The 25,587-nt window shown below is 41.6% G+C and overlaps 1 protein-coding gene across 1 annotated transcript in view; it reads right to left on the bottom strand.

The window, feature by feature from the left end:
* KIF16B (kinesin family member 16B) overlaps positions 1-25,587 on the bottom strand; it is a 291,622-nt gene that overhangs the window by 26,141 nt on the left and 239,894 nt on the right. Inside the window, exon 25 of the mRNA XM_068986883.1 lies at positions 6,557-6,640. Within this exon, the coding sequence (XP_068842984.1) occupies positions 6,557-6,640 (84 nt within the window). The remainder of the gene's footprint in view (positions 1-6,556; positions 6,641-25,587) is intronic.

The raw sequence follows: 25,587 nt of genomic DNA on the forward strand, positions 1-25,587 counted from the left end.
GTACCACAGTTTATTTATCCAGTCACCTCCAGAAGGACATCTTGATTGCGTCCAAGTTTTAGCAATTAGGAATAAAGCTGCTATAAACATTCATGTGTGGGTTTTTGTGTGAACATATGCTTTCCACTCATTTGGGTAAACACCAATGATTTCAAATGCCAAACTGTATGGTAAGAGTGTGTTTAGTTTCATAAGAAACTTCCAAACTGTCTTCAAAAAAGTGGCGGTATCATGCATTCCTGCCACCAATGAAGGAGTTCCCGTTGCTCTACCTTCTCACTGGCATCTGATATCCAGGGAGTTTTGGATTTTGGCCGTTCTAATAGATGTACAGAGATAGCTCACAGCTATTTCAATTCTGCATGTCCCAACTGACACATGATGCTCGTAGATGTCCCGGCTATATTTGCCATGGGTACATCTTCTTTGGTGATGTGCCTGTTCGGATCTTCTCCCTGCTTTTTAGTTGGGTTTTTCATTTTCTTATTGTTGAGTTTTAAAAGCTCATTATGTGTTTTGACTGAGTCCTTTATCAGATGTGTCTTTTGCAGATATTTTATCCCCAGTATGAGGTTGGCATTCTCACGCTCTTGGCATTGTCTTTCTTAGAGCAGAAATTTTCAATTTTAGCCAAGTCCAGCTTATCAACTGCTTCTTTTATGGACTGTGTCTTTGATGCTGTATCTGAGAAACCACTGCCACACCCAAGGTCATCTGTGCTTCCTCCTGCATTATCTTCCAGGAGTTTCAGTTCCGCATTTTACAAGCAGTCTGGATTACGGTAGCTTTCGAAGCCTGGGTGGTGTAGGTTCTCCAGCTGTTCCTCCTTCAGTATTATACCAGCTATCCTGGGTCCTTTGGTTCTCCATCCAGACGTGAGAATCAATTTGTCCATGTCCACAAATAACTTACTGAGGGATTTCACTGAATCCACAGATCAAGTTGGAAGACCTGATCCTCCTGACAATATTGAGTCTTCCTCTCCATAACCATGGACTACATCTTCATTGGTTTAGTTCTTTGATTTCTTTCACCAGAGATTTTATTCATCAGCGTTTTCTCTTCATATAGATCTTATACATATTCTATTAAATTTTTACCGAAGTATTTAATTTGAGGTCCTAATGTACATTCTGCTGCTGCTGCTGCTAAGTCGCTTCAGTTGTGTCTGACTCTGTGTGACTCCATAGACGGCAGCCCACCAGGCTCCCCCGTCCCTGGGACTCTCCAGGCAAGAACACTGGAGTGGGTTGCCATTTCCTTCTCCAATGCATGAAAGTGAAAAGTCAAAGTGAAGTCGCTCAGTCGTGTCTGACTCTTCACGACCCCATGGACTGCAGCCCACCCGGCTCCTCCACCCATGGGATTTTCCAGGCAAGAGTACCGGAGTGGGGTGCACATATTTTATTGTGTTCTTAATTTCAATTCCAATGTTTCATTGCTGGTATACAGGAAAGTGATTGTTCTTGTATCCTGCAATCTTGTCATAATTGCTTATCAGTTTCAGGAGATTTCTTGTCAATTATTTTGGATTTTCTACAGAGACAATCATGTCATTTGTGAGTAAGAGCTTTATTTCTCCCTTCTGAATCAGAATAATCTTTCATATCCTTATCTTATTGCATTAATTAGAACTCTGTTTAATTTTAAAAGTAAACTGTAAGTCATACAGCAACTGGAATGTAGCAATTTTTAACAGAAGAATTTCTAGGACCTGCTATGTACCTATCCAAGGATTTTACATGTATTCTCATTTAACTTTCACAACCACTCTATGAAGTGGGTATTATTAGTGTTTCCATTTTATGGATTAAACCCCATGGACTATGGCCCACCAGATTCTTCCATCCATGGGATTTCCCAAGCAAGCGTACTGGAGTGAATCACCATTTACTTCTCCAGGAGATCATCCCATATCAGGGATCAAACCTGAGTCTCCTGCTTGGCAGGTGGATTCTTTACTACTGAGCCACCTGGGAAGCCTGACTGCTCTAGTACTTTCAAGGAAAAAGTCTGAGAAATTTCTCAGGTTCCTATCTCCAAAAGTAGTGGTTTTATTCTTGAAAACTTTATTATTTTAGAGGATTCCCCTTGTTTTCATTAATTAGAGTTACTCCTTGAAATGACAGACCATAAGATGATTAGCAGAAACGTTTCAAGTAGATGATAACATTTTCTCAAATTAGTGACCCAAAATGCACCTCTCATCAATCGACAAAAACAAAACAAAAACTCATCTACTGGAGAAAATATAGGCAGATTTTCTGAGAATTCAGTGAAGGTGAGGCATGTGTAAAATATCACGGGAGACTGAGAATTCCATTAGATGTCGATTCTGCTGTCTTCAAGTAACTGAAGAGTACAACAGGGGAAGTTTGAGACATAAACGTACCTTTTGATACAAGCGAGAGAGTGACAAGGGTCTAAAAAGAGGTGGAAGTGAAGTCTCACGGACATTCCAGAACAAAGTGTGCAGCAGACACAGCTTCACGTCAGGCTCAGAGTGTGTGAGGGCTGAGGAGGTGCCTGCCCTGAAGACACTCTAGTGCAGACTGAGGCTTTGCCACTCACTGGCTACACAATCTTCTTTGTCCTCCCCAAGACTTAATTTTTTCATGTGTAAAATGGGGATGATAATAATAGAAGCCCTCAAAAGCTGGCTGGCGGAGTAAATGGCATGATGTACCAAGCCTTTCACTCAGGCCTGGCACTCAGTAATAAACACACAGTGAATGGGAGTCAGCTGTAGTACTGTGTGAAAGCCTGTGGAACTGCCAACATTCCACCATTTTTGACCTACAACAATGGCAGGGTCGACCCAACGGTAATGGTATCTGCCTTTAAGTAGAGTACTGATAACAAGCACCTTTCCAGATAAAGGCGTCAGACAGACTGATGTGGTCATTTCCTGGTACCTCCACAACCTTCTCTGCTGGGCAGTAGTCTGCGTTACTAGAAGGGCTGGGGGAGCTGGGCAGCGTGTCTCACAGGGAGAGTTGCTATCAGAACCCTCCGGCTGCCCGATGGCCAGCTCTGGCAACGACATGAACATTTATGCTGACAAGTTCCAGTGGGGCCACAGTGGCAGCAACAGGGAGATCTGCCCACGTGAGAAACCCCCAGAGACTATGGCTCTTTTGGAGCAGAAGTGCTGGGTGGCATTTGAGCATGGGATGCAAAGCAGTAACAGGCCAGATTCTCCAGGTATAAACCAGAGTGGGCCCCATAACTCAGGATGGGTGGATCCCATACAAGTCTGTCAATAAGAGTGAGTTCCAGAGGAGAAATGCACACTTCTCCACATGGCATCGCCACATCCTGACTCACTCCTGCCCTTTTCTGGTGCTACATACTCTAACCCTCATGGCTACCACCACACACACCACTTATATTCCTCTCTCTGTGGTGAGAAAATTAATCTCTGGAACATCTCATGACAGGCAAAAATTTCTGTTGCTACCCATCATCTTTACGATAATTATTTTAACATTTTTACAAGTAAGGCTTCCCTGATAGCTCAGATGGTAAAGAACCTGCCTGCAATGCAGGAGACCCCAGTTCAATTCCTGGGTCTGGAAGGTCCACTGGAGAGGGGATAGCCTACCTACTCTAGTGTTCTTGGGCTTCCCTTGTGCTCAGCTGGTAAAGAATTCGCCTGCGATCCAGGAGACCTGGGTTCAATCCCTGGGTTGGGAAGATCCCCTGGAGAAGGGAAAAGCTACCCACTCCAGTATTCTGGCCTGGAGAATTCCATGGACTGCACAGTCCATGGGATCACAAAGAGTCGGACACGACTGAGCGACTTAAAAAAAAAAAGTTATAAAGTAGGCATCTATGTCTTTCATGTGAAAACATTTGACATTTTTTTGCTGATAAACTCAAACACGAGGTCCCAATCTTGGAGCTATTTTAACAGCAAGGGAGACTGAAATGCAATCGGATGCTTGCTTATGGAAGCATCCGTAAGTATCCAATGGCGCTGCTCTGTGCAGCTCCACTGGCCTGAAGAGGTTTGTAAAACTGTATTTCTGGATTTTGGAAATTGGCAGATAATTCCTCTTGTGCAAACACTCTGTATGTTACGTTGTGCCAGTACAAATGTGTGCTACTGAAATCCATCTTTCTGCATGATGCTTATGTATTTAATTACACCTCCAGTTAAAGTTTCATACACCAATGTAAACACATGCTCTTAGAGGGAAAGAGATGGACTCGTTCACCCTGATATTCTATGTAACACCTCAAACTATCCCCAGTACGTACTGGAAACTAAGTAAATGCATACTGAATTAAATCACATAGGAAATTCAAGGGAAAATAAATGTTAGTTTTCACATGAAAATCCACTAAGTCAGTGACTCTTGGTGTTAGACTGGAAAAAAAAAAAAATCACACAATAGTTGCATGAAATTAACTCAAGATTCTCAAGTTAATTTTCCATTAAAGTGAAGCTGAATTACACTCTCTCCTTGACAAAAACGTAATATTCTAAGACTTAACAGTCCACATGAGATGAAATATACTTAATTTAAAATATAAGCCCCTGTTCTCCTCCCAAGTGTAGAATCCACTCCATATGGACTAATACCACAGACACAGGTAAACCACCATCACAGGCTTCTATCGGTGGAGATGTTAACACTGAACTCTGTTCAGTGCAGAGATGTTAACACTGATGCTCAACAGCTGATGGCTCAGTAGGGCTACATGGTTAAACAGAGACCCTGGAAGAACAAATATGGGTTCCACCTGGAAGTACCAAGAATGAAAGGTGCCCTGAACTTTGCTCTGGCCCTGGAAGCTAGAGTGGAAAGACAGGAGACCCCGAGAGCTGGGCTCACAAACGTGCAGCACACACACGCCTGCTCTGCGGTGGCGCGGCTGGCACCTTGTGTGTTTATTCAGAGCTCTGAGTAAGCTGAGATGACAACAGCTATTTCCTGCTGGTTTACAAACTTGTTTTCATATACTGTCATTCTGCACAGGTTTTAATTAAAGACAAGTCTAGATAACTGAGGTGGGTAAGGCTTCAGTAAAGAAAACCATCACTGGTTCTCCTGTGAGCTTTACATTGCTTGTATGATACCATTAAACCTTTACAAGAACTCGGCCAAGCAGGCTCACCATGATAATCTCTGCTTTGAATGTAATAAACTCTTCAGTTGGGTATCAGGGTCAGGCCATCTCATAGGATGATTTTTAGAGCTCTGCAATGATCCATCCAAACCTCAGTTGTAATAGTTTCCGGATCTTCTCAAACACAGTATAATTCTACAGTTTAATTCACCGGTCTGTAAGCATGGCCACACCCTGAAGCTCATCTTTCCTTAGAACATTCAGGATCTTAAAACCCTAGAATGCCCCACCTCCTCATGGACCACAATCTCCTGGCCTCCAATTTCTCCACAGTCCCCACTCCCCATTTTGGCTTTCACTGGAACCTCCAGCCTCTAGACATTGCCCTTGGTTCACTGGTGTTCACTGCACTCCAAAGGCAGCCATTTTATTTTTATTTTTTATTTTATTTTATTTTTCTTTACTTTATTTTACTTTACAATACTGTATTGGTTTTGCCATACACTGACATGAATCCACCACGAGTGTATACAAGCTCCCAATCCTGAATCCCCCTCCCACCGCCCACCCCATCCATTTTAAACTGTGCCTCTCTCAAGTGAATGAGAACAATACTGAAGTTTTATGCAAAATTTCACAATTCAGAAAGGGCTAGCTCAGGCCTCCTCTTATTTCATTTACAAAAAGTCTTATTTTTTAAATTCCTCTTACAGGAGTGGCAGAGGGGACTCTGCAAGGCCCCCAGGAAGCCTGTTGACTGGAGTGAGCTTAATTTTATCTGTTGGCCTCAGTGGCTCAGAATGGCAAGAGAGCTGCCCATGATGGAAGGCCACCTGCTATCATGCCCTAGCACAGACACCCTGCCTCAGTAGTATCGTATGCCAATGAAATAAGCAGCTCTATTCTACAAAGAAAAACGAACTATATAAAGCAGTCAACAATGCATGCTGGCAGAGAGGCAGTCAGAAAAACAACAGTTGTGTTGAACCAAAGTTTTCCATGTGGCTGGCTCAGAAGACGAAGTTAAAGTAAGTCAAACAAAACCTAACGTGACTAAAATAGGTATGTGTCTTTTTGCTTCCAGCATCTTGAAAAAGCAACAGCAATGCAATACTATAAATCTTCAGTTAATTAATTCAAGTTTTTGGCAGCAAGCTCCATACCCCCATCCTGCATTGCGTACCATCTGTCTACGTGAATATTCAGTTCTCACCCACAACCTGCTTCCTAATCCTTGGAATAAATGTATCTCCTCAAAACCCAGGAAAACGCCCTATTAGAGTGGAGGGGGCGGTGAGGGGAAGGCCTTATATTTTAAATAAACTGATCTCATTACTTTACAATCTGCTACTGCCATCTCCTGCGTTAACGATTGGCAGCACCTTCACACCCGTGAACCGTTAAGTGTTTAAGAGGACGACTTCTCACTGGTCAATCAGATGGCACTGCACACCCAGAAAGAAAAGCTTGATTCTGTTACCTCTAATTGACTTCGCCTCTCAGCAATCACACGCTCATCCTTGTTTCCAAATAGTTTCTTTGGAGGGAATTCAAGGGTCGCAAGCTGAAATACATATTTTATAAGAGATGGATTAATATCACATTTATGATCTTTGGGCCATTATGATATTTATGATATTATGATATTATTATGATATAAATATTATATTTATGATTATTAATCTATTATTTGGAATCTCTATCACGGGGGGTGGGGGTGGGAAGAGAAAGAGGTTAGACGTTTCAAGATGGTAGGTCCTGTCTTGCTTGGCCACTAAACAACTGTATGACTTCAAACAGACCAGGTGAGGCTCCACCAGGCTCACAACGGAAGCAGGAGGAGGGGCCTCAAAGGAAGGGTGGACTTGAGTCTCAATGTTTGGTCCCAGATACAGAGTAGAGATGGTGGTTCATAAGTTTTCCTTTTTAAAACACAAGTTTGTTCTTCTTTTAGTCCTCTTCTTAAACTAGAATTATTTTTGTGTTGAGATGAAGTTTGAAAACTCAACAAGCACACTACCTGCATAGTTTGCAAGAGAGTTTTTAGACCCTTGCTGTGGTTCTTTCAACTTTCCATGTGGACTTTTCTGAGCTACTACTGCAAATGCAGACTGCTTTTGTGAAAAGGAAGACTTCTCTTTCAGTCTTTCACCTTGTTTCCTAAAGAATAAACATTTAGAATTTGTTGTAGCCAGGTCTTAGAATTTCACAGGTATTATTCTTAAGCTTCTGTTCTCAGAAAGAGAAAAATCAATAACAGAAAGGTAAGTTTTCTAATAGACTCCAGGTTCAATAAGAACTCTCTAATCTGGTACAAACCTGACCTGCTCATGCGGCTTTGGCTGAATGAATACTGAGCAGGAATAATTGCTGATGTTGATGAAATTCACTTTTTCCTTCCTCCCTTCCTTGCCCTGTCAGGTTCAGATACATTGAGAAGCCAATGAAGCATTAGGGAGGAAAAAAAAAAACAAAAAACCTTTCTCCCACAATATAGGTCACAATGTGCCACAAAATTCCTATTTCATGCATATGCAAATCTTGGCTGATTTACATTTATATTTCCACAGTGGGAATCAAAAATTAAAAACTAACATCTGTATATATATATATATATATATATATATATATATATAGGACTTTGAAAACTTAAACTTAGTATCAAAGGAGAATATACATATAGAAAAACACACACATCGGAAGTGAGCATGTGAATTTTCAGCATCTCAACACACTGCAACCACCACCCAGATAAGGAACAGAACATCCCCAGGAGCCCAGTCACCCCCAGTGCTCCCTTCCACTGCCCCCACATGCCCTGTGGAAGGCTGGTGTTAGCCTGACTTCTAACAGCATGGCTTAGTGTTTCCCATTTTTGAACTTCATGTAAACAGCATCACACAGCATGACCCCTTCTGCGTCTGTCACTGCTCTACCTCCTGTGTGTGAGGTCCACCCCGTAACCACGTGCAGCAGTAGCTGGCTCAGTCCTGTGGCTGAACATCCCCCTGGTCTGTTCAGTCTGTTTATGGGACATCTGGCTAGGTTCTGCATTTTGGCCCTTAGGCACTGTGTTGCTATAAACATTTTTTCTATAGGTTTCCTATACATTTCCTATAAACGTTATGCAGGGAGTCCTGTTGGTCATAGTCTTAGAGGTGGAATGCAAGTGCTCAGCGGTCTCTGAAATTATCAAACGGCTTTCCCAGTGTTACTACCGACACTCCCACCAGCAGTGACTGCAAGACCAGATGGCTTCAGATCCTCGCCAACCCCTGAGGCTGTGGTCTTTCTCATCAGGGCAATTCTGGTGGGTATGCCATGATTTCTACTGTGGTTCAGACTGACATTTTTCTAACGAGCCACGATGTTGAGCATCTTTTCACATGCTCATTGACCATATGGGGAGTGCCTGTTTAACTCTTTTTTTATTGGTATAATGCCTTTTTCTCATGAAGCATAATTCTCCTTTTTGATTTCTTCTCAAGGGATCTGAAGTCTTTAGAGCCTTTTTTTTTAAGTTAGCTGAAGTCGTGCAGAAGTTTCCAACTCCACTGCTCTTTCTATCAAACCAGAGAAACCTTGGGGTGAGACAGGTGTGGGACCTCTTTCCCCTTTTCTCACCAATGTTTCAATTTGGTTGCTTACATCTGAAATCAGTTGAAGGTAAAGAGAAAGTCCATGGGCATAAGACAGGCCAATTCTGAATCATGACCACTAATTAGCCAGCTAGTTTGTTTCTCTGAACCTGAGTAATCTCTGCTGGAAAAAAAAAAAAAAACCTGCAGACAATAGTAGTAAATGTTTCCAGGTATATTTAGTGAAGCAACACCGAATGCACCTTAGCTACTCTTATTCTTTACTAGAGATCTGGTAATTTCTAAGAATGCAGCATGCCACATTCTCTGGTCCCCTCTCTCCATCTCTAGACTGGTGATGTGGCTTCAAGGAGCAAAGAGATTTCTGGAACCCTGCCTTCACTGGCATAAGCACACTTCCCATATGTTGCAGCTTACAGAAGACAGGTACTCAGAACGTGTCTTTTGGGCTCCATCCAGCCGTGATTTCATCTTGTACAAGTGTGTTCCCCCCTCAAATGCAGTGATGTTGAAAACTTGGCAAGCATGCTTTCACAGTTGGTTGTCATTTTCTTACATGGCTGATGAGATGATGTGGTTTCTGTTGGGGAAATTCAGTCACACTTGCACACTCAATCAGAGCGGGTGCAGGGAAAGGACCTCAGGCAGATGAACCAGGTGGGAAGCAAGCATCTATATTTCCTCATGGTCAAATGGTAGTATGTACTCTATCCTGGGATGGAGGCTCATATCTTGCGACATGACGATCCACCCTGTGAAATAACTGTGTATAAACTATGTGTAATACAGTCGCTCAGATTTTAGGAAGAAAAGGGCAACCTTAAACATCACTGAGGCACATAATCCTAAGACTATAATATTCAACCATCTAGCTTCATAGATGAAGAAACACCGAATTCAGTGACTTAGAAAAGTTCCATGTCATGAGGTGGGCAAGTCAAGATGAGGAACCAGGACTGACTCTAGGTTTTCACAACAAGGCTGTAAAGGGTATCCACAGGGTACGAAGGCCCTACTGAAGTCCTCGAGGATCAGGGATCCAGAGGAGAAACAGTAACCCCTCCTCCAGAAAACTGAGGAACAGCTGCTGGCAGTGGCGAATGGGCCCACCAAGAGCTGTCCACGAACCTCAGAGGGGACCTGCACTAACAAGGAAACAGCAAGGTGATGGGTCAGTGACCATCATGGGGACAATGGGAACTGGACGGGACTGGAGGCGAGGTCCCTGGAAGCCTGTCCTGGGATGATCAGCTCTTGTCAGCTGACTCCACACATAATAAAACTCAAGTGTTGGAGGGAGGGAGAGAGGGAAGGGGAGCAGAAGTTGCCACGTGAAGAACTGTCGTATGACATCCCTTAGATGTGGAATCTAAAAAGAATAGATACAAATGGGATGAACTAGTAAAACAGAAAGACACCACAGACTTAGAAAATGAACTAATGCTTTGCTGGGGGTGGGGTGGGGGTGGCTCTATTTAAAATGGACAACCAACAAAGACCTATTATATAGCACATGGCAGGCACCCTGCTCAATGTTATGTGCTGGCCTGGATGGGAGGCAAGTTTGGGGGAGAATGGACACATGTATACCTATGGCTTGGAGAAGGCAATGGCAGCCCACTCCAGTCCTCTTGCCTGGAGAATCCCATGAATGGAGGAGCCTGGTGCGCTGCAGTCCATGGGGTCACTAAGAGTCGGACATGACTGAGCGACCTCACTTTGACTTTTCACTCTCATGCATTGGAGAAGGAAATGGCAACCCACTCCAGTGTTCTTGCCTGGAGAATCCCAGGGACAGGGGAGCCTGGTGGGCTGCCGTCTATGGGGTCGCACACAGTCGGACACGACTGAAGTGACTTACCAGCATACCTATGGCTGAGTCCCTCTGCTGTGTACCTGAAACTACCACAACATTGTGAATCAGCTATACCCCAATACAAAATGTTTTTGGAGTTAAAATATTTTTTTTTTTTTAAGTTGACACATGACTCGTAACTCAACGTGCACGACCTGGTCCACATCCTTTCGGTGGGGCTGGGACATGAACAAACTGCAGGAGAAAGGCAAGGCTGTGAGGCAAGGTATTAAAAAAAAAGCATTGCCTCCATTAAAACAATTACATTTACATCAGAAGCAGCTCTCCAACCTCTCCCCTCTGATAGAATGGAAACTACCTCCATTTCTCCTTTTTAGGGAATCTTGACAGTGCTGTTTAAGCCTTGCCATCTATAAGCTCTTAGGTTGAATGAGATGAAATTGCCAATTTTAAAGTTAAAAATGGTTGACTATCAGCAATTCCATCAGGTTAAACTCCATATAAAACTTCTGACATTTTTAAACGACCACTGGGGCTACAGAACATACATTCCCAGCTGCTTTTACCTGCCAAGGGCAAAGGTTCTCAGTTGTGGGATTGTTGATCGGCTACATCTAAACCAATATTCTTTCAAAGGAATATTTTTCTTAGAGCACTCAAAAATAAAACAGAACTGGAAACATCATATATTTAAAAAATGCAACATTGGAACCTCCTTGGTTCAGGGGTTAAGACTCCAAGTGTCCACTGCCAGGGATGTGGGTTCCACCCCTGGTTTGGGAGCTATAATCCCCTGTGCCTCCTGGCATGGGCAAAACAAACAAACAAAAAAAACAAAAGCAGCGCTGAAACAACAGCCAAGGAACCGGGGAAACGGTAACAGTACAGGGCGCACCAAAGCCACCTAGGGGCCAACAGCTGTTGATTCAGAATGGATTACAGGGCCATTTTCAACATCAGCCCATCTTTTGAAAGGAAAAAGGCAGAGAAGACCATCATAGTCTTTTCTTGGATTAGAGAAAAAAAGGGCAGGAATCGACTCTTCATTCTCAGCATTATAAAAATCCTTACAATCCTTTGTATCTTTAATATTAGAAAAACCCTTAGAAGAACTGGAAATATGGAGTAGAAGAGAGGCCTGAGCATTTCCTCTCTCCAAGTACGACCACCTCATTTCTTCTGAAGCAGAACAGCGCAAGCAATCCTCTGTAGGTTTCATTTCTGGACTATGAACTCTTTAAGCTGTCCAAATGTTTTTAAAATGGACAATTTACCAAGATAGAAAGAATCACTGGTCAGGACAAATGATGTGCCTGGGAGAGCTGAAAAGAGGGAAAAGATTTCTATTGTGCAGAAAGTGTTGCTGTCTGAAAAGTAGTATTTCCAACAAATTAAGAATACAAGTGAGGCTCAGAAAGGAGGTGACTGTCCCTGACTTTTCCTCTCATGTCCTACATACACTGACACATGCTGTTTACTTGTTTGTTTGGCTTCTCATGTTAAACAGAAGGTTGAAAGTAAAATCAATGATATTATCTGGATATTTACAATTTCTTCTCAAGTTCTTTATAGTTAGAATTTTTCATTTTTATGGCTTCATTTTTTTTTAATCTAGCACATTGTCAAGTCTGATTTCCGTAAGAAACATTGTCAGGAACAGTAAATATCCATGAATGGGGATATTCATTTCCTTTGTAACCTCTGACAAAGGAAAACACAGTGCCCTACATTTCTAAAAATTAATGTTCCTGATGTCCTATATTCCTCACAACTCATATAAGTATTTCTGACTTGTATAAAAATGATCAAGGTACCTGGGATTCAGTAATAAGGAAAAAATAACTTCTTTATTTGTACAAAATTCTGTCAGAATCATTTTCTGCCAGTTAGCTTGCTGATTTCTACTAAAAAGAGTATGCTGGGATTTTTACTGCAATTGTATTGAAAGAACAGATCACTCTGGAAATAAGTGACATCATAAAGTCTCGAGTTCACCATTCCATGAAACAAATTTTAAAAACTTCAGTTTCATAAAGAGCAAAACCCATCAATTTCTCCTTTTAACTTTCATGGAGAGAGTCTCATGTTAAAAAAAAAATGATTACAACAGAAATACTCTTCCTACAAACCGTAACATTTGATGGAACAGCTCTGGATAAAGACAGTGGACTAAAGCTTTTATTTGTTCCCCTTATTGCCTTCAAGAGCACCAAAGAGATGAAAAGTAAAAGAAAGATTTTGACTGCAAAGTAGGAAACCACCAAGTCCATACGCAGACCATGTGACCCCAGGGAGCCTAGCTTCCCCGCCGCCCCTCCAGGCTGGGACCACAAGCCACCTACCAGAGCTGGCAACCAAACTCCTAGGTAGGTATTCCATGAAGCTGTGATTAAAGACTGAAGCTGGGGACAAGGATAAGGTGGGGGACACCCGAAGCCAAGGTGGGTAGTGGGGGCTGCTGGGGGAAAGCCCAGAGCTGCTCAAGGTGTAGATGGGAGAACAGCCCAGGGGCAGACACCTGGCTTCACTGTCACAGGCGGTGACCCCACAGTCCCTGAAAACACCAGAAAACAAGAAAAGGTAAGTCTCAATGTGAAGGAAAAAACTGGGACAAAACTTAGAAAAATTCCAGGCAAAGGTTTAGGTATATGGTAGATTGCTGCCTCCCTCTCCGAAGGACCTGTTCCCTCCTTGTCCCCATGATTCACTGGTGCTCCTCTCCCCCAAGTTAGCCTACATCGTAGCCAGATAAATATAAAACCGCACACTAAAGCCTGTCTACCTCAGCTGCTTTCACATGACACATCATGTCCAGCTTGCACAAAAATGACAAGGCATGCTAAAAGCCAAAAAAAAAAAAAAAGACTAGCAGTCTTTTCTATTCTATAAATGAGACTATTCTAAAGTAAAAAATGTTGACTGAAAAAATAAAATCCAGTGGCACCAAGCCCTCCTCCCCACTCCCTCTTCTTGCTCAAAAAAAAAAAAAGAAAAGAAAGAAGCAAGAAGAACTCAAGAAAGAGATGGAAGAAACAAGACAACAACAAAACAGTAGAAAGAAAGTCCCAGTAGAAGAAAGAAAAAGTTAGACTGATGACAATAAGAACACAGATTAGCTATCAGAGCAGGAAAAAAACAGGGCAAAATGACGTGTGCTAAAGGAAAGAAAGGGCTCCCCACGTGGCGCCAGTGGTAAAGAGCCTGCCTACCAAAGTGCGAGACAGATGAGCAGCCGGTCGATCCCTGGGTCAGGAAGATCCCCGGAAGAGGAAACGGCAGCCCACTCCAGTATTCTGACCTGGGAAAACCCATGGACAGAGGAGCCTCTTTGGTCCACAGGATCCCAAAGAGCCAGACATGACTGAGAACAGTTGTAAGGGAAAGAAAATATGGTCCAAGAAGTTTATAACTAACACAGAAATGTCTTTAAACTGCTGGCCACAGGTAGACATTCTCAAACAGATACAACTCTGGTAAAACAAATCAAGGTGAACCTTTAAAAAACATACTGGATGACCAAAAAAATTCAACCGAGAGACAGTACAGTCTAAGGTTCTAAGGAATGAAGAAAGCAAGATAAAGAACATGCTGCCTCATTTTAAACTCACAACTAGGAGAGAATTATGCATAATTTATATATAAAAATGTACTATAGTTTGACAATATAAAAATAACAGAATTTTTAAAACCAGGTAGGTGGGAATAAATACACTGGGAGAATCTTATCTTTATTATAAGATCATTTGGAAGAGAGAAACACAATTGACAATTTATAAAATGGAAACACACCACATGAAAGCTAGTGTCTATCATTCCCTTCTCCAGGGGATCTTACGACCCAGGGATTGACCCTGAGTCTCCTGCATTGCCTGCAGATTCTTTACTATCTGAGCCGCCAGGGAAGCCCCATCATTTTAATAGACTAACAGTGTTTTGTCAAGAGAACGCACTGGTCATAGCAAACACCCTTTTCCAACATAACAGATGACTCTACACGTGGGCGTCACCAGTCAATACCGAAATCAGATTTGATTACATTCTTTGCAGCCAAAGATAGAGAAGCTCTATACAGTTACCAAAAACAAGACCTTGAACTAACACTGGCTCAGATCATGAACTCCTTATTGCAAAATTCAGGCTTATATTGAAGAAAGTCGGGAAAACCACTAGGACTTTCAGGGATGACCGAAATCAAATCCTTTATGATTATACAGTGGAGGTGACAAATAGAGCCAAGGGATCAGAACTGATAGACATGGTGACTGAAGAACTATGGACGGAGGTTCCTAACACTGTACAGCAGGTGATGATCAAAACCATCTCCAAGAAAAAGAAACTGCAAGAAGACAAAATGGTTATCTGAGGGGGCTTTACAAATAGCTGAGCAAAGAAGAGAAGCAAAAGGCAAGGGAGAAAGGGAAAGAAATACCCAACTGAATGCAAAGTTCCAGAGAATATCAAGGAGATATAAGAAGGCCTTCTTAAATGAATACTGCAAAGAAATAGAGGAAAACAACAGAACGAGAAAGACTGGAGATCTCATCAAGAAAATTAGAGATATCAAAGGAAAAATTCATACAAGGATGGGCATGATAATAAAAGACAGAAAAGGTAAGGACCCAAGAGAAGCAGAAGAGATTAAGAGGAGGTGGTAAGAATACACAGAACAACTGTACCAAAAAATAGTCTTTCTTAATGACCTGGATAACCACAATGGTGTGGTCACACACCTAGAGCCAGACATCCTGGACTGTGAGGTCAAGTGGGCCTTAGGAAGCCTTACTATGAACATAGTCAGTGGAGGTGATGGAATCCCAGCCAGGCTAATGCAATTCCAAAGGATGATGCTGTTCAAAGTGCTGAACTCAATATACCAGCAAATTTGGAAAACTCAGCAATGGCCACAGGACTGGAAAACGTCAGTTTTCATTCTAATTCCAAAGAAGGGCAATGCTAAAGAATGTTCAAATTACTGTACAACTGCACTTATTCCATATGCTAACAAGGTGATACGGAAAATCCTTCAAGCTAGGCTGTAGCAATACATGAACCGAAATCTTCCATATGAACAAACTGGGTTTAGAAAAGGCAGAGGGACCACAGATCAAATTGCCAACATTCACTGGATCATGGAGAAAGCAGCGGCACGGGAATTTCAGAAAAACATGTATCTTATGCTTCACTGACTACACAAAAGCCTTTGTGCAGATCACAACAAACTGTGGGCAATTCTTAAAGAGATGGGTATACCAGACCACTTATTTGTCTCCTGAGAAACCTGTATGGGAGTCAAGAAGCAACAGTTAGAACCAGACATGGAACAACGGACTGGTTTAATATTGGGAAAGGAGTACAATAATGGTGTATATTGTCACCCTGCTCATTTAACTTATATGCAGAGTTCAGTTCAGTTCAGTCGCTCAGTCGTGTCTAACTCTTTGCAACCCCATGAATCGCAGCACACCAGACCTCCCTGTCCATCACCAACTCCCGGAGTTCACCCAAACTCATGTCCATTGAGTCAGTGATGCCATCCAGCCATCTCATCCTCTGTCATCCCCTTCTTCTCCTGCCCCCAATCCCTCAGAGCATCAGAGTCTTTTCCAATGAGTCAACTCTTCGCATGAGGTGGCCAAAGTATTGCAGTTTCAACCTCAGCATCAGTCCTTCCAATGAACACCAAGGACTGATCTTCTTTAGGATGGACCGGTTGGATCTCCTTGCAGTCCGAGGGACTCTCAAGAGTCTTCTCAAACGCCACAGTTCAAAAGCATCAATTCTTTGGCATTCAGCTTTCTTCACAGTCCAGCCCTCACATCCATACATGACCACTGGAAAAACCATAGCCTTGACTAGACAGACCTTTGTTGGCAAAGTAATATCTCTGCTTTTTAATATGCTATCTAGGTTGGTCATAACTTTCCTTCCAAGGAGTGTCTTTTCATTTCATGGCTGCAGTCACCATCTGCAGTGATTTTGGAGCCCAAAAAAATAAAGTCTGACACTGTTTCCACTGTTTCCCCATCTATTTCCCATGAAGTGATGGGACCAGATGCCACGATCTTAGTTTTCTGAATGTTGAGCTTTAAGCCAGCTTTCTCACTCTCCACTTTCACTTTCATCAAGAGGCTTTTTAGCTCCTCTTCACTTTCTGCCATAAGGGTGGTGTCATCTGCATATCTGAGGTTATTGATATTTCTCCCGGCAACCTTGATTCCAGCTTGTGCTTCTTCCAGCCCAGTGTTTCTCATGATGTACTCTGCATAGAAGTTAAATAAGCAGGGTGACAATATACAGCCTTGACGTACTCCTTTTCCTATTTGGAACCAGTCTGTTCTTCCATGTCCAGTTCTAACTGTTGCTTCCTGACCTGCATATAGGTTTCTCAAGAGGCAGGTCAGGTGGGCTGGTATTCCTATCTCTTTCAAAATTTTCCACAGCTTACTGTGATCCACACAGTCAAAAGATTTGGCATAGTCAATAAAGCAGAAATAGATGTTTTTCTGGAACTCTCTTGCTTTTTCCATGATCCAGTGGATGTTGGCAATTTGATCTCTGGTTCCTCTGCCTTTTCTAAAACCAGCTTGAACATCTGAAAGTTCACGGTTCACGTATTGCTGAAGCCTGGCTTGGAGAATTTTGAGCATTCCTTTACTGGCATGTGAGATGAGTGCAACTGTGCGGTAGTTTGAGCATTCTTTGGCATTGCCTTTCTTTGGGATTGGAATGAAAACTGACCTTTTCCAGTCCTGTGGCCATTGCTGAGTTTTCCAAATTTGCTGGCATACTGAGTGCAGCACTTTCATGGCATCATCTTTCAGGATCTGAAATAGCTCAACTGGAATTCTATCATCTCCACTAGCTTTGTTGGTAGTGATGCTCTCTAAGGCCCACTTGACTTCACATTCCAGGATGGCTCTAGGTGAGTGATCACACCATCGTGATTATCTGGGTCGTGAAGATCTTTTTTGTACAGTTCTTCTGTGTATTCTTGCCACCTCTTCTTAGTATCTTCTGTTTCTGTTAGGTCTATACCATTTCTGTCCTTTATCGAGCCCATCTTTGCATGAAATGTTCCCTTAGTATCTCTAACTTTCTTGAAGAGATCTCTAGTCTTTCCCATTCCACTGTTTTCCTCTATTTCTTTGCACTGATCGCTGAGGACGGCTTTTGTATCTCTCCTTGCTATTCTTTGGAACCCTGCATTCAAATGGGAATATCTTTTCTTTTCTCCTTTGCTTTTCGCTTCTCTTCTCTGTGAGTACATCATGCGAAATGCTGGGCTGGAAGAATCACAAGCTGGAATCAAGACTGCTTGAAGAAATATCAACAACCTCAGATATGCAGATGTACCACTCTAATGACAGAAAGCAAAGAGGAACTAAAGAGCCTCTTGATAAGGGTGAAAGAAGGGAGTGTTGGCTTAAAACTCAACATTCAGAAAACTAAGCTCATGGCATCCGGTCCCACTACTTCATGGCGAACAGAAGGGGAAAAAGTGAAAGCAGTGACAGATTTCATTTTCTTGGGCTCCAAAATCACTGCAGATGGTGACTGCAGCCATGAAATTAAAAGATGTTTGCTCCTTGGAAGGAAAGCTATGCCAAACCTAGACAGCATGTCAAAAAGCAGAGACACCGCTTTTCCAGTGAAGGTCCATATAGCCAAAGCTTGGTTTTTCCAGTAGTCATATATGGATGTGAGAGCTGGACCATAAAGAAGGCTAAGTGCCAAAGAATTGATACTTTCAAATTGTGGTGCTGGAGAAGACTCTTGAGAGTCCCTTGGTGTACAAGAGGAGATCAAACCAGTCCATCCTAAAGGAAATCATCCTGAATATTCATTGGAAGGACTGAAGCTGAAGTGCCCATACTTTGACCACCTGCTGTGAAGAGCCAATTCATTGGGAAAAAACCCCAATGCTTGGAAAGACAAAGAAAAAGGAGAAGAGGATGGCAGAGGATGAGACAGTTAGATGGCATCACTGAGTCAAAGGACATGAATCTGAATAAACTCCAGGAGATAGTGACGGACAGGGAAGCCTGACATGCTGTTTTTTCTTAAAAACACATTATTTTAGAGGTCATGGTGGAGACAAATTTAATTTGAAGCTCAGAAATTTCTTCAGTTTTACTTGATTTTCTTTTCCTTTGTTAAATTCCAGTAAAATACGTTTAATTAAAAATAGCATATACAGAATGAGTCTGATGTTATAAAGTTATTTTATTCATTCTTCCTATTCTTTTTCTTCTCTTCTAAATTTTTGTATCAATCTACATACATATCCGTCCCTTTACCTGTCTCTATCCATTTCAGTACTTTAAATAATGGTCATTAAATAGTGAGATTAATTATATTTAGAGAATGCTTTTGAGTAATCTGTTGCTTTCTTCTTGTAATATGTGAAGCTTTTATAAATGAGCATGCATCATTTTTAGAGGAACAATAAAAAGTGATTATTCTCTGTATATATTTAATGGAATGGTTAAATTAACATCTTATGCCTTTTTCCCTTAATAACCTGAGATTTAGGGCAATCAGATTTCAGGTCTCAGCTCAGCAAAGAGCTGCTTGTATAATGTCTCTAGTTGTTAGTTTCATCGTCTGTTAAAATGAAGGAACTGAACTGAGATATTTCATTTTTGAGCTTTGAAATCCTGTATCTCAGGTATTAATGATTAAAATCTCTCCACGTTGAGTTACGAGAAGCACTTTTGGATACCATGGAGATACTTAACTTGGCTATATTACTTTTGAGGAGTGTACCTTACTTCCTGTAAAATCTTCATAGCATTCTTATTTTAAGTAAGGTGAACATGTGTATGGGAAAACAGACCAATATAATAATGAAATGTTACCGTTCAAGAGGTTGTAGAATTGAAAAAGGATAGAAACAAATGGGAATGCAGTATTCACGAGAAAACCTTTAAAATGGTATCACTTCCTGCTATAGTCATTATCCTTAGAGCAGGAGTGGGAAATGCTGTGGACATTTGAGCTCTTATGGGAAAATTGTACATTAAAGTTAAAAATGATGGTTGAGGTCAAATACACTGGATATTTGTGAGAGACACGGCAGGTCTAGAAACCACTGGAAGGAAACTGAACAACAGCCCTATTACCTACATTGCATAACTGTGAAATCTAATTATACAGAGTAAAACATAGGAAACAAATGAGGACTAAAAGAGCACATTTCTTTGACCTAAGAGAAACATAATGGCAAGCTCATTCTGCAATTCAGTAAATAAAACATTATTCTAAAGATAAATGTATTGAAACAAAAGCCATTAAAAAATGAAATCAATAATTTTGAAGTCTACTGGTTTTCAGTGAAATCTGTCTTGCTCTTTTTCTCTGACTGTGGAGTCTAAAAATCCAAGTTATCAACTTTTATTTTGCATAATTGAGAAGCAAGCCCATAAGTTTTAGGCTGAATGATAACTCTATAGGAAGAATCATGAACAGAGTAAGAAAAGACAGTGGTTCCTTATAATACTAGCACTGCCAATGTATATAATTATTTGTGAATTTCAGTTTTGAGAAAATGAAAACAGAGTATCCATTTATTCATCAAGTTGGCCAGCTATATGTGTATTAGAAATAGAGTCAGCATTCTCTGCTGCTTTGTAATATTTCTAAATGATCTCAGCGTGAAATTTTCATCTGCAACTTGGCTTTTCCCTTTTTGATTCCCAATGAACTGACAGAGCCTAATGTCTTCTAAGAGCCATCTTGCTCAAATTCTGACTTCAATGTTTATTACATTATAATAAGATAGGCTGGCCAGGCTCCTGCCATCAAAAAGACAAATTAAATGTAATGGAAAAGTCTGTTTTTATTAGAAGGCTTTCTCTCTTGGCCAAGTTCACTCTAGGTTAGCCAGGTGGTCTTGCAGGCAACAGACAGCATAGGTTTTGATAAATGGCATCCTTGTTTCCTTGGATATAAATAATGGCAGCCTTAATATAGAAAAGAAATTAAAGTCAGCAATAAAAAAACCTCACCTATCTTTTATGGTTTTATAACAATTAAGCAGCTAAAACTGGGTTATAAATCACTGAAGGAAAACAGAACAACAACTAATAAAGAATGGAATCCTGACTAATGAAAAGAAAACATTTGACTTTTGTTACCACCTAATAAAAGTGTACTTTATTGTCATTCCTCATTTACTAGGCATTTTCTTTACTTCTGTAGTATGTGGCTACCTAAACAGTATCCAGTTTTTTTAAAGATTAGAGAGAAATGGGACTTCCCTGGTGGTCTAGTGGTTAGGACTCCATAGTTTCAATGCAGGGGGCGTGGGTTCCACCTCTGGTGGAAGAACTAAGACCCCGCATGCCACATGGCATGGCCAAAAAGAAAAAATTCAAGGGAAAAATTCTACATGGCAAAACTGTATGGTCAAATCAGCTTTAACCCATCTCTTGCCAGTAGATGTAACTACAGGACAACTGGCAGCATCTGAAACACCCACATACTGCAGGTTTACGGTTGTAAATTTCAGCTTCTCCAGCTTTTGAGAAATGCAAATAATGAAAACTCATCAAAGAGCTACCATAATTCTCACAGCTGACAAGAGGGAAGCATTTCTGACTACTCAAAATTAATAGCAGCTCCCAAGGCCTTATAAGAACAGCTGTCACTGAGAAATATACTCACAAACAAATATGTAATTCTCCTCCAAGTTTGACCTATTAGAGGCATGAAGTGGTCACTCTTCAGGACAACCTAAATAATCAAAGGAGCAACGAGCTTCCTTTAGACCTCTGATATGGTAACATGAGGGCACCTGGTAGCTCAGCTGGTGAAGAATCTACCTGCAATGCAGGAGCTTTCAGTTTGATTCCTGGGTTGGGAAGAGCCCCTGGAGAAGGGATAGCTTACCAGTATTCTTGGACTTCCCTGGTGGTTCAGACGGTAAAGAATCCACCTGCAATGTGGGAGACCTGGATTTGATCCCTGGGTTGGGAAGATCCCTTGGAGGAAAGCATGGCAACCCACTCCAGTATTCTTGCCTGGCGAATCCCCACGGACAGAGGAGCCTGGCGGGCTACAGCCCCTGGGGTCACAAAGAGTTGGACATGACTGAGCAACTAAGCACAGCACAGCACATGGTAACAGGAGAGAACCATGCAATATTTATGAGCATGTGCTAGGTACATAGATCAGAGCCTGGAACATTCTAGGTTCTCTTCAGGATCTGCCCAATGAACAAGGCAGAATCTTTTTTTTTTTTTAATTTTTACTTTATTTTACTTTACAATACTGTATTGGTTTTGCCATACATTGACATGAATCCACCACGGGTGTACATGAGTTCCCAAGGCAGAATCTTTTGCTGGTGGTCCACATGGAACAGCCAGCAATTATAACTAAGACATCCCACCATCAGAAGCTGCTGTCCTACCATCACTGAAGTACAGAAACTTGGTGAGATTCTAGGTATAAAACTACAGCTAGAAATGTACTAGAACTTCCCTGGCAGTCCAGTGGTTAAGACTCCATGCTTCCACTCTGGGGAGGGCACAGGGTTTGATCCCTGGTTGGGGAACTAAGATCCCACATGCCACACGGCACAGCCAAAAAACAAAGAAATGTACTTATGAATGCACTGACTTTGTTATATTTGGTAGAAAGACTGTAATTTAAAATCCTACTCTTCCCAAAGCCAATATCAATTTTACTTAGGTACGAGCCAGGTAAGACAGATTTGAGGACATTCATGCATGTCGCAACAATTTTGCAAAGTGAGAAACATTTTGGATCTATGGGTATTTCATATTGCATTTTAAAGAAGAATTATGCAGCTGAATTAACTCAAATGCTTGTATTTTCCATCTGCTTCTGTGATACTAATTCGTCCCTTTCAGGGACTGAGAATGTGACAGAAACCTGTCATTGCCGTGACATTCGATAGAAGGAACCCCATTTCTAGTTTTCATCCATGGGGTCTTGCTATGTAACAGATCTTCATAGGCAAGGGACCGTCTTCTTTCTGGTCTTGTCTGGAGCGCTCTGCAAACTCCCCCTTCTTGAGTGAACATGGTCATGGAGACTCTGGGCCAAGGAGAAGGCCTAGGAGTTGGAAGACACAAACCTTGCCTGGGCCCCAAGTCTTGAGGTGACTCCGAACAAAACTCTCTCTGGGGATCTGACATCTCATTTCTAAAATGAAAACTGGACTACCCCATCTTTAAGGCCCCCTGAAGTATGTATGTTTCATAATGTGCAAATGGTTCCGACCCAGTTACCGAAGTCTCCTTGCTGGATAGGAAAGCCTAGTATGAATCTGTGTTTCACAGCCTTTGGTGCTCAAAGAGGCTATCAACCTGTTTTCATTGTCTAGGTTTAAATTTGCTTGTCATTAATTTTGACAGGATTATTTGTCACTGGAAATCAGCTTCTAGATTTGGTGATCTATAACAATGATTACAATAATGAAAAATCAATAACCCTCCCATGGTGGATGCAAAAGAAATGAAAGGCAGCATCTTAACCAGTGATTCAAAGAGCATCATTTGGGGCTGTTTTTTTCCCTAACTACACACACCCTCAGATCCCATGTCAGATTACTGAATCAGAATTTCCTAGCTTGGGGCCTGCATTCACGTATCTTGGAAAAGCTTCTTAGCTAATTGATGTCTTTCTCTCCCCAGCCCACCTTTGAAAGCAGTGATTTAAATATGGATTATCTATCAGGGAGACAGGATGGTGTAATACAAGCCATACAGTGAGATACCTGGGCCTCTGATAACGTACCAGATCAGGGAGCTGGCAGCGTTCTATTTTTTGCCTACATAGCTGTTTGCTATTTAAAAATTCAAGGAGGCTGAGTGCTTGATGCAGCTGAATTTATCTAAGGCTTACCGATGCTCCCTGTGGCTATGGTTGGTAGCTTTACAATTTGGGTGGTGAGTAGATTTGCAATTTCTATATTAAATTTGGAATGCTGGTTGTAAAACTGTTTAGAATGCATTTCAGTGACGGATGGTAGATAGCTGTCTAAGACAAATATAAAGCCAATAGCCGGTTTCTTTTCTTTCCCTTTTTTGGTGCTGCTTTGGGGAAATTACTTGGGAAATAAAGAAGGTGAGAAATGGTTCTATCAGTACAAACTGAAAGTCCATATACAAATGACATAAGCTCCTGCCTGATCGTTTTCTTCTCCCAGTGATATTTACTGGGCACACAGAGACTGCCAGAAGTGAGAATGAACAGTTGCTCTAACACAGCAATCTTTCATCTTCTACTCGAAGGCTCTGAAAATGCTTTTCTCCCTCAGATCCGCATCAGGGAGAAAGGAGGCCCCCCGGGAACGTGGCTGATGGATGCTGATCCTGTCTGACATTAGGGCACTCTGAAGACTCACTGTGATAACTCAGTTATGATTCAGACAGGCACGCCTGTTCCCAGGAACTTAGGCTCTCACCACACGTGGGCCTTAAAGTTCCTTAGCATTTATTTTGATTGTACATTTTAATACTTAAAATATCCTATTTTCATGGTTCATCCTCTTGCCTCTGGGCAGAACACAAACCTGCTTCAGAATCACTATTAGCCAAGATTATAAAAGGTCCCTCAACAATCGATTTCAACGCTTAACTTCTTTCACCGCAAGATGCTTCTCTAGAGGCATAAGGGGTCCATTAGGCTCTAGCACTCAGGAGGACTCCTTGTTAAACGTACTAAAATGAAGTCCTTGGCATCTCTGGACCTCCTAAAAGGAGCAGCTCTCTCAGTGACCCTCTGACCTTCTAGCCCCATGTCCTATACCTCATTAAATACACTCAGCGCCCATCAGACCACTCAACCAAAGTGGGGGAGCAGGATGGGACACAAGGTCTTCATCATTCATTCTAATGGTTGAAAGGGAATGAGCTTTTAAAATAGTCTTTTCAGCTTCTGGATGAGCTATGCTTTTGTCTTGACGGGCTCTCAGACTATGACCTGGACCCACAAGTAAACTTCACAGACATTAGACATCAATAGTAAACTCTGCCTCATCCATAAAGAGAAGAGGACATTGAATGGGGCTCTGTTTCCGAGCACATAACTTCACTGTATTTAAAAGGGTTATATCATGTCAATGTATGGCAAAACCAATACAGTACTGTAAAGTAAAATACAGTAAAAATAAAATTTTTAAAAATATAATAAAAAAATAAAAGGGTTATACTAATTTTAATAGAGTGGAAAATGCACAGTTTTCATGTAGATAAAGAGCACTGCGGCAGTGATTTGCATGACCAAATTTCAAAGGCGTGCTCTCTGGCAGACACTGCACGATTCTTTGAAGTTACTTTCAATAACATATTTCATCTGAGGCTCTCACAATGTTTTACAAACTAGCTGCGGCATGATCATTTTATAGATGTGGACTCTGAAAACACAGGGTTTAATCTGATGACGATTCCATACGAGGTCAATGAAGGGACACGGAGAAGGGAAGCCAGGAGGAGCGTTATCCTGCGTGATACATGTCAGTGCATCAAGGGGACAAACTAACTCAAAACAGAAGGTAAAGCTACTTAGGATCCAGAGGAAAATGCAAGGATGACAGAACATAAATAAATAAAAAATAAAACAACAATTTAAAAACCCTTGAATAATGCAGCACCTCCACCCAGTGAGCGCTCAGCCCGCACACACAAGTGAATCTGGAAATGGACTGAGCATAACGCTTACAGACAAGCCCGGTCACCTGCAGGCAACCTGCTCATCTTCAGTATTATTCAGGACAAATAATCCAGTGTTGTTCTTTTTTTAATTCTGAAATTTGTCACCATAAAAAAATAATGGATTAAATTTTTCTGTGATTTTTGCTTTTTCCCTGCCCACAACCCCTACACCCCAGAGTTTCAGGGAATCCACTGACTTCCCATCCTTTCAATTCACAAGTCCGCTTTGTGTATAAATACCCCTAAGTTCCTTCTATTTTCTTCACAGACGTATGTTACACCTAATAACCAACAACCCCTGCCTGTTTTAATTGGTTCACCACCCAAGTGTATACAAAACATCCCTTAGGGGCCCTTCAGTTGACATCATTCTCCTTAAGGAGACGTTACAGTAAATAATTAAGCAAATGAA

The sequence above is a fragment of the Capricornis sumatraensis genome, chromosome 15 (genome assembly GCF_032405125.1).
Source record: "Capricornis sumatraensis isolate serow.1 chromosome 15, serow.2, whole genome shotgun sequence".
Taxonomy (NCBI): Eukaryota; Metazoa; Chordata; class Mammalia; order Artiodactyla; family Bovidae; genus Capricornis; species Capricornis sumatraensis.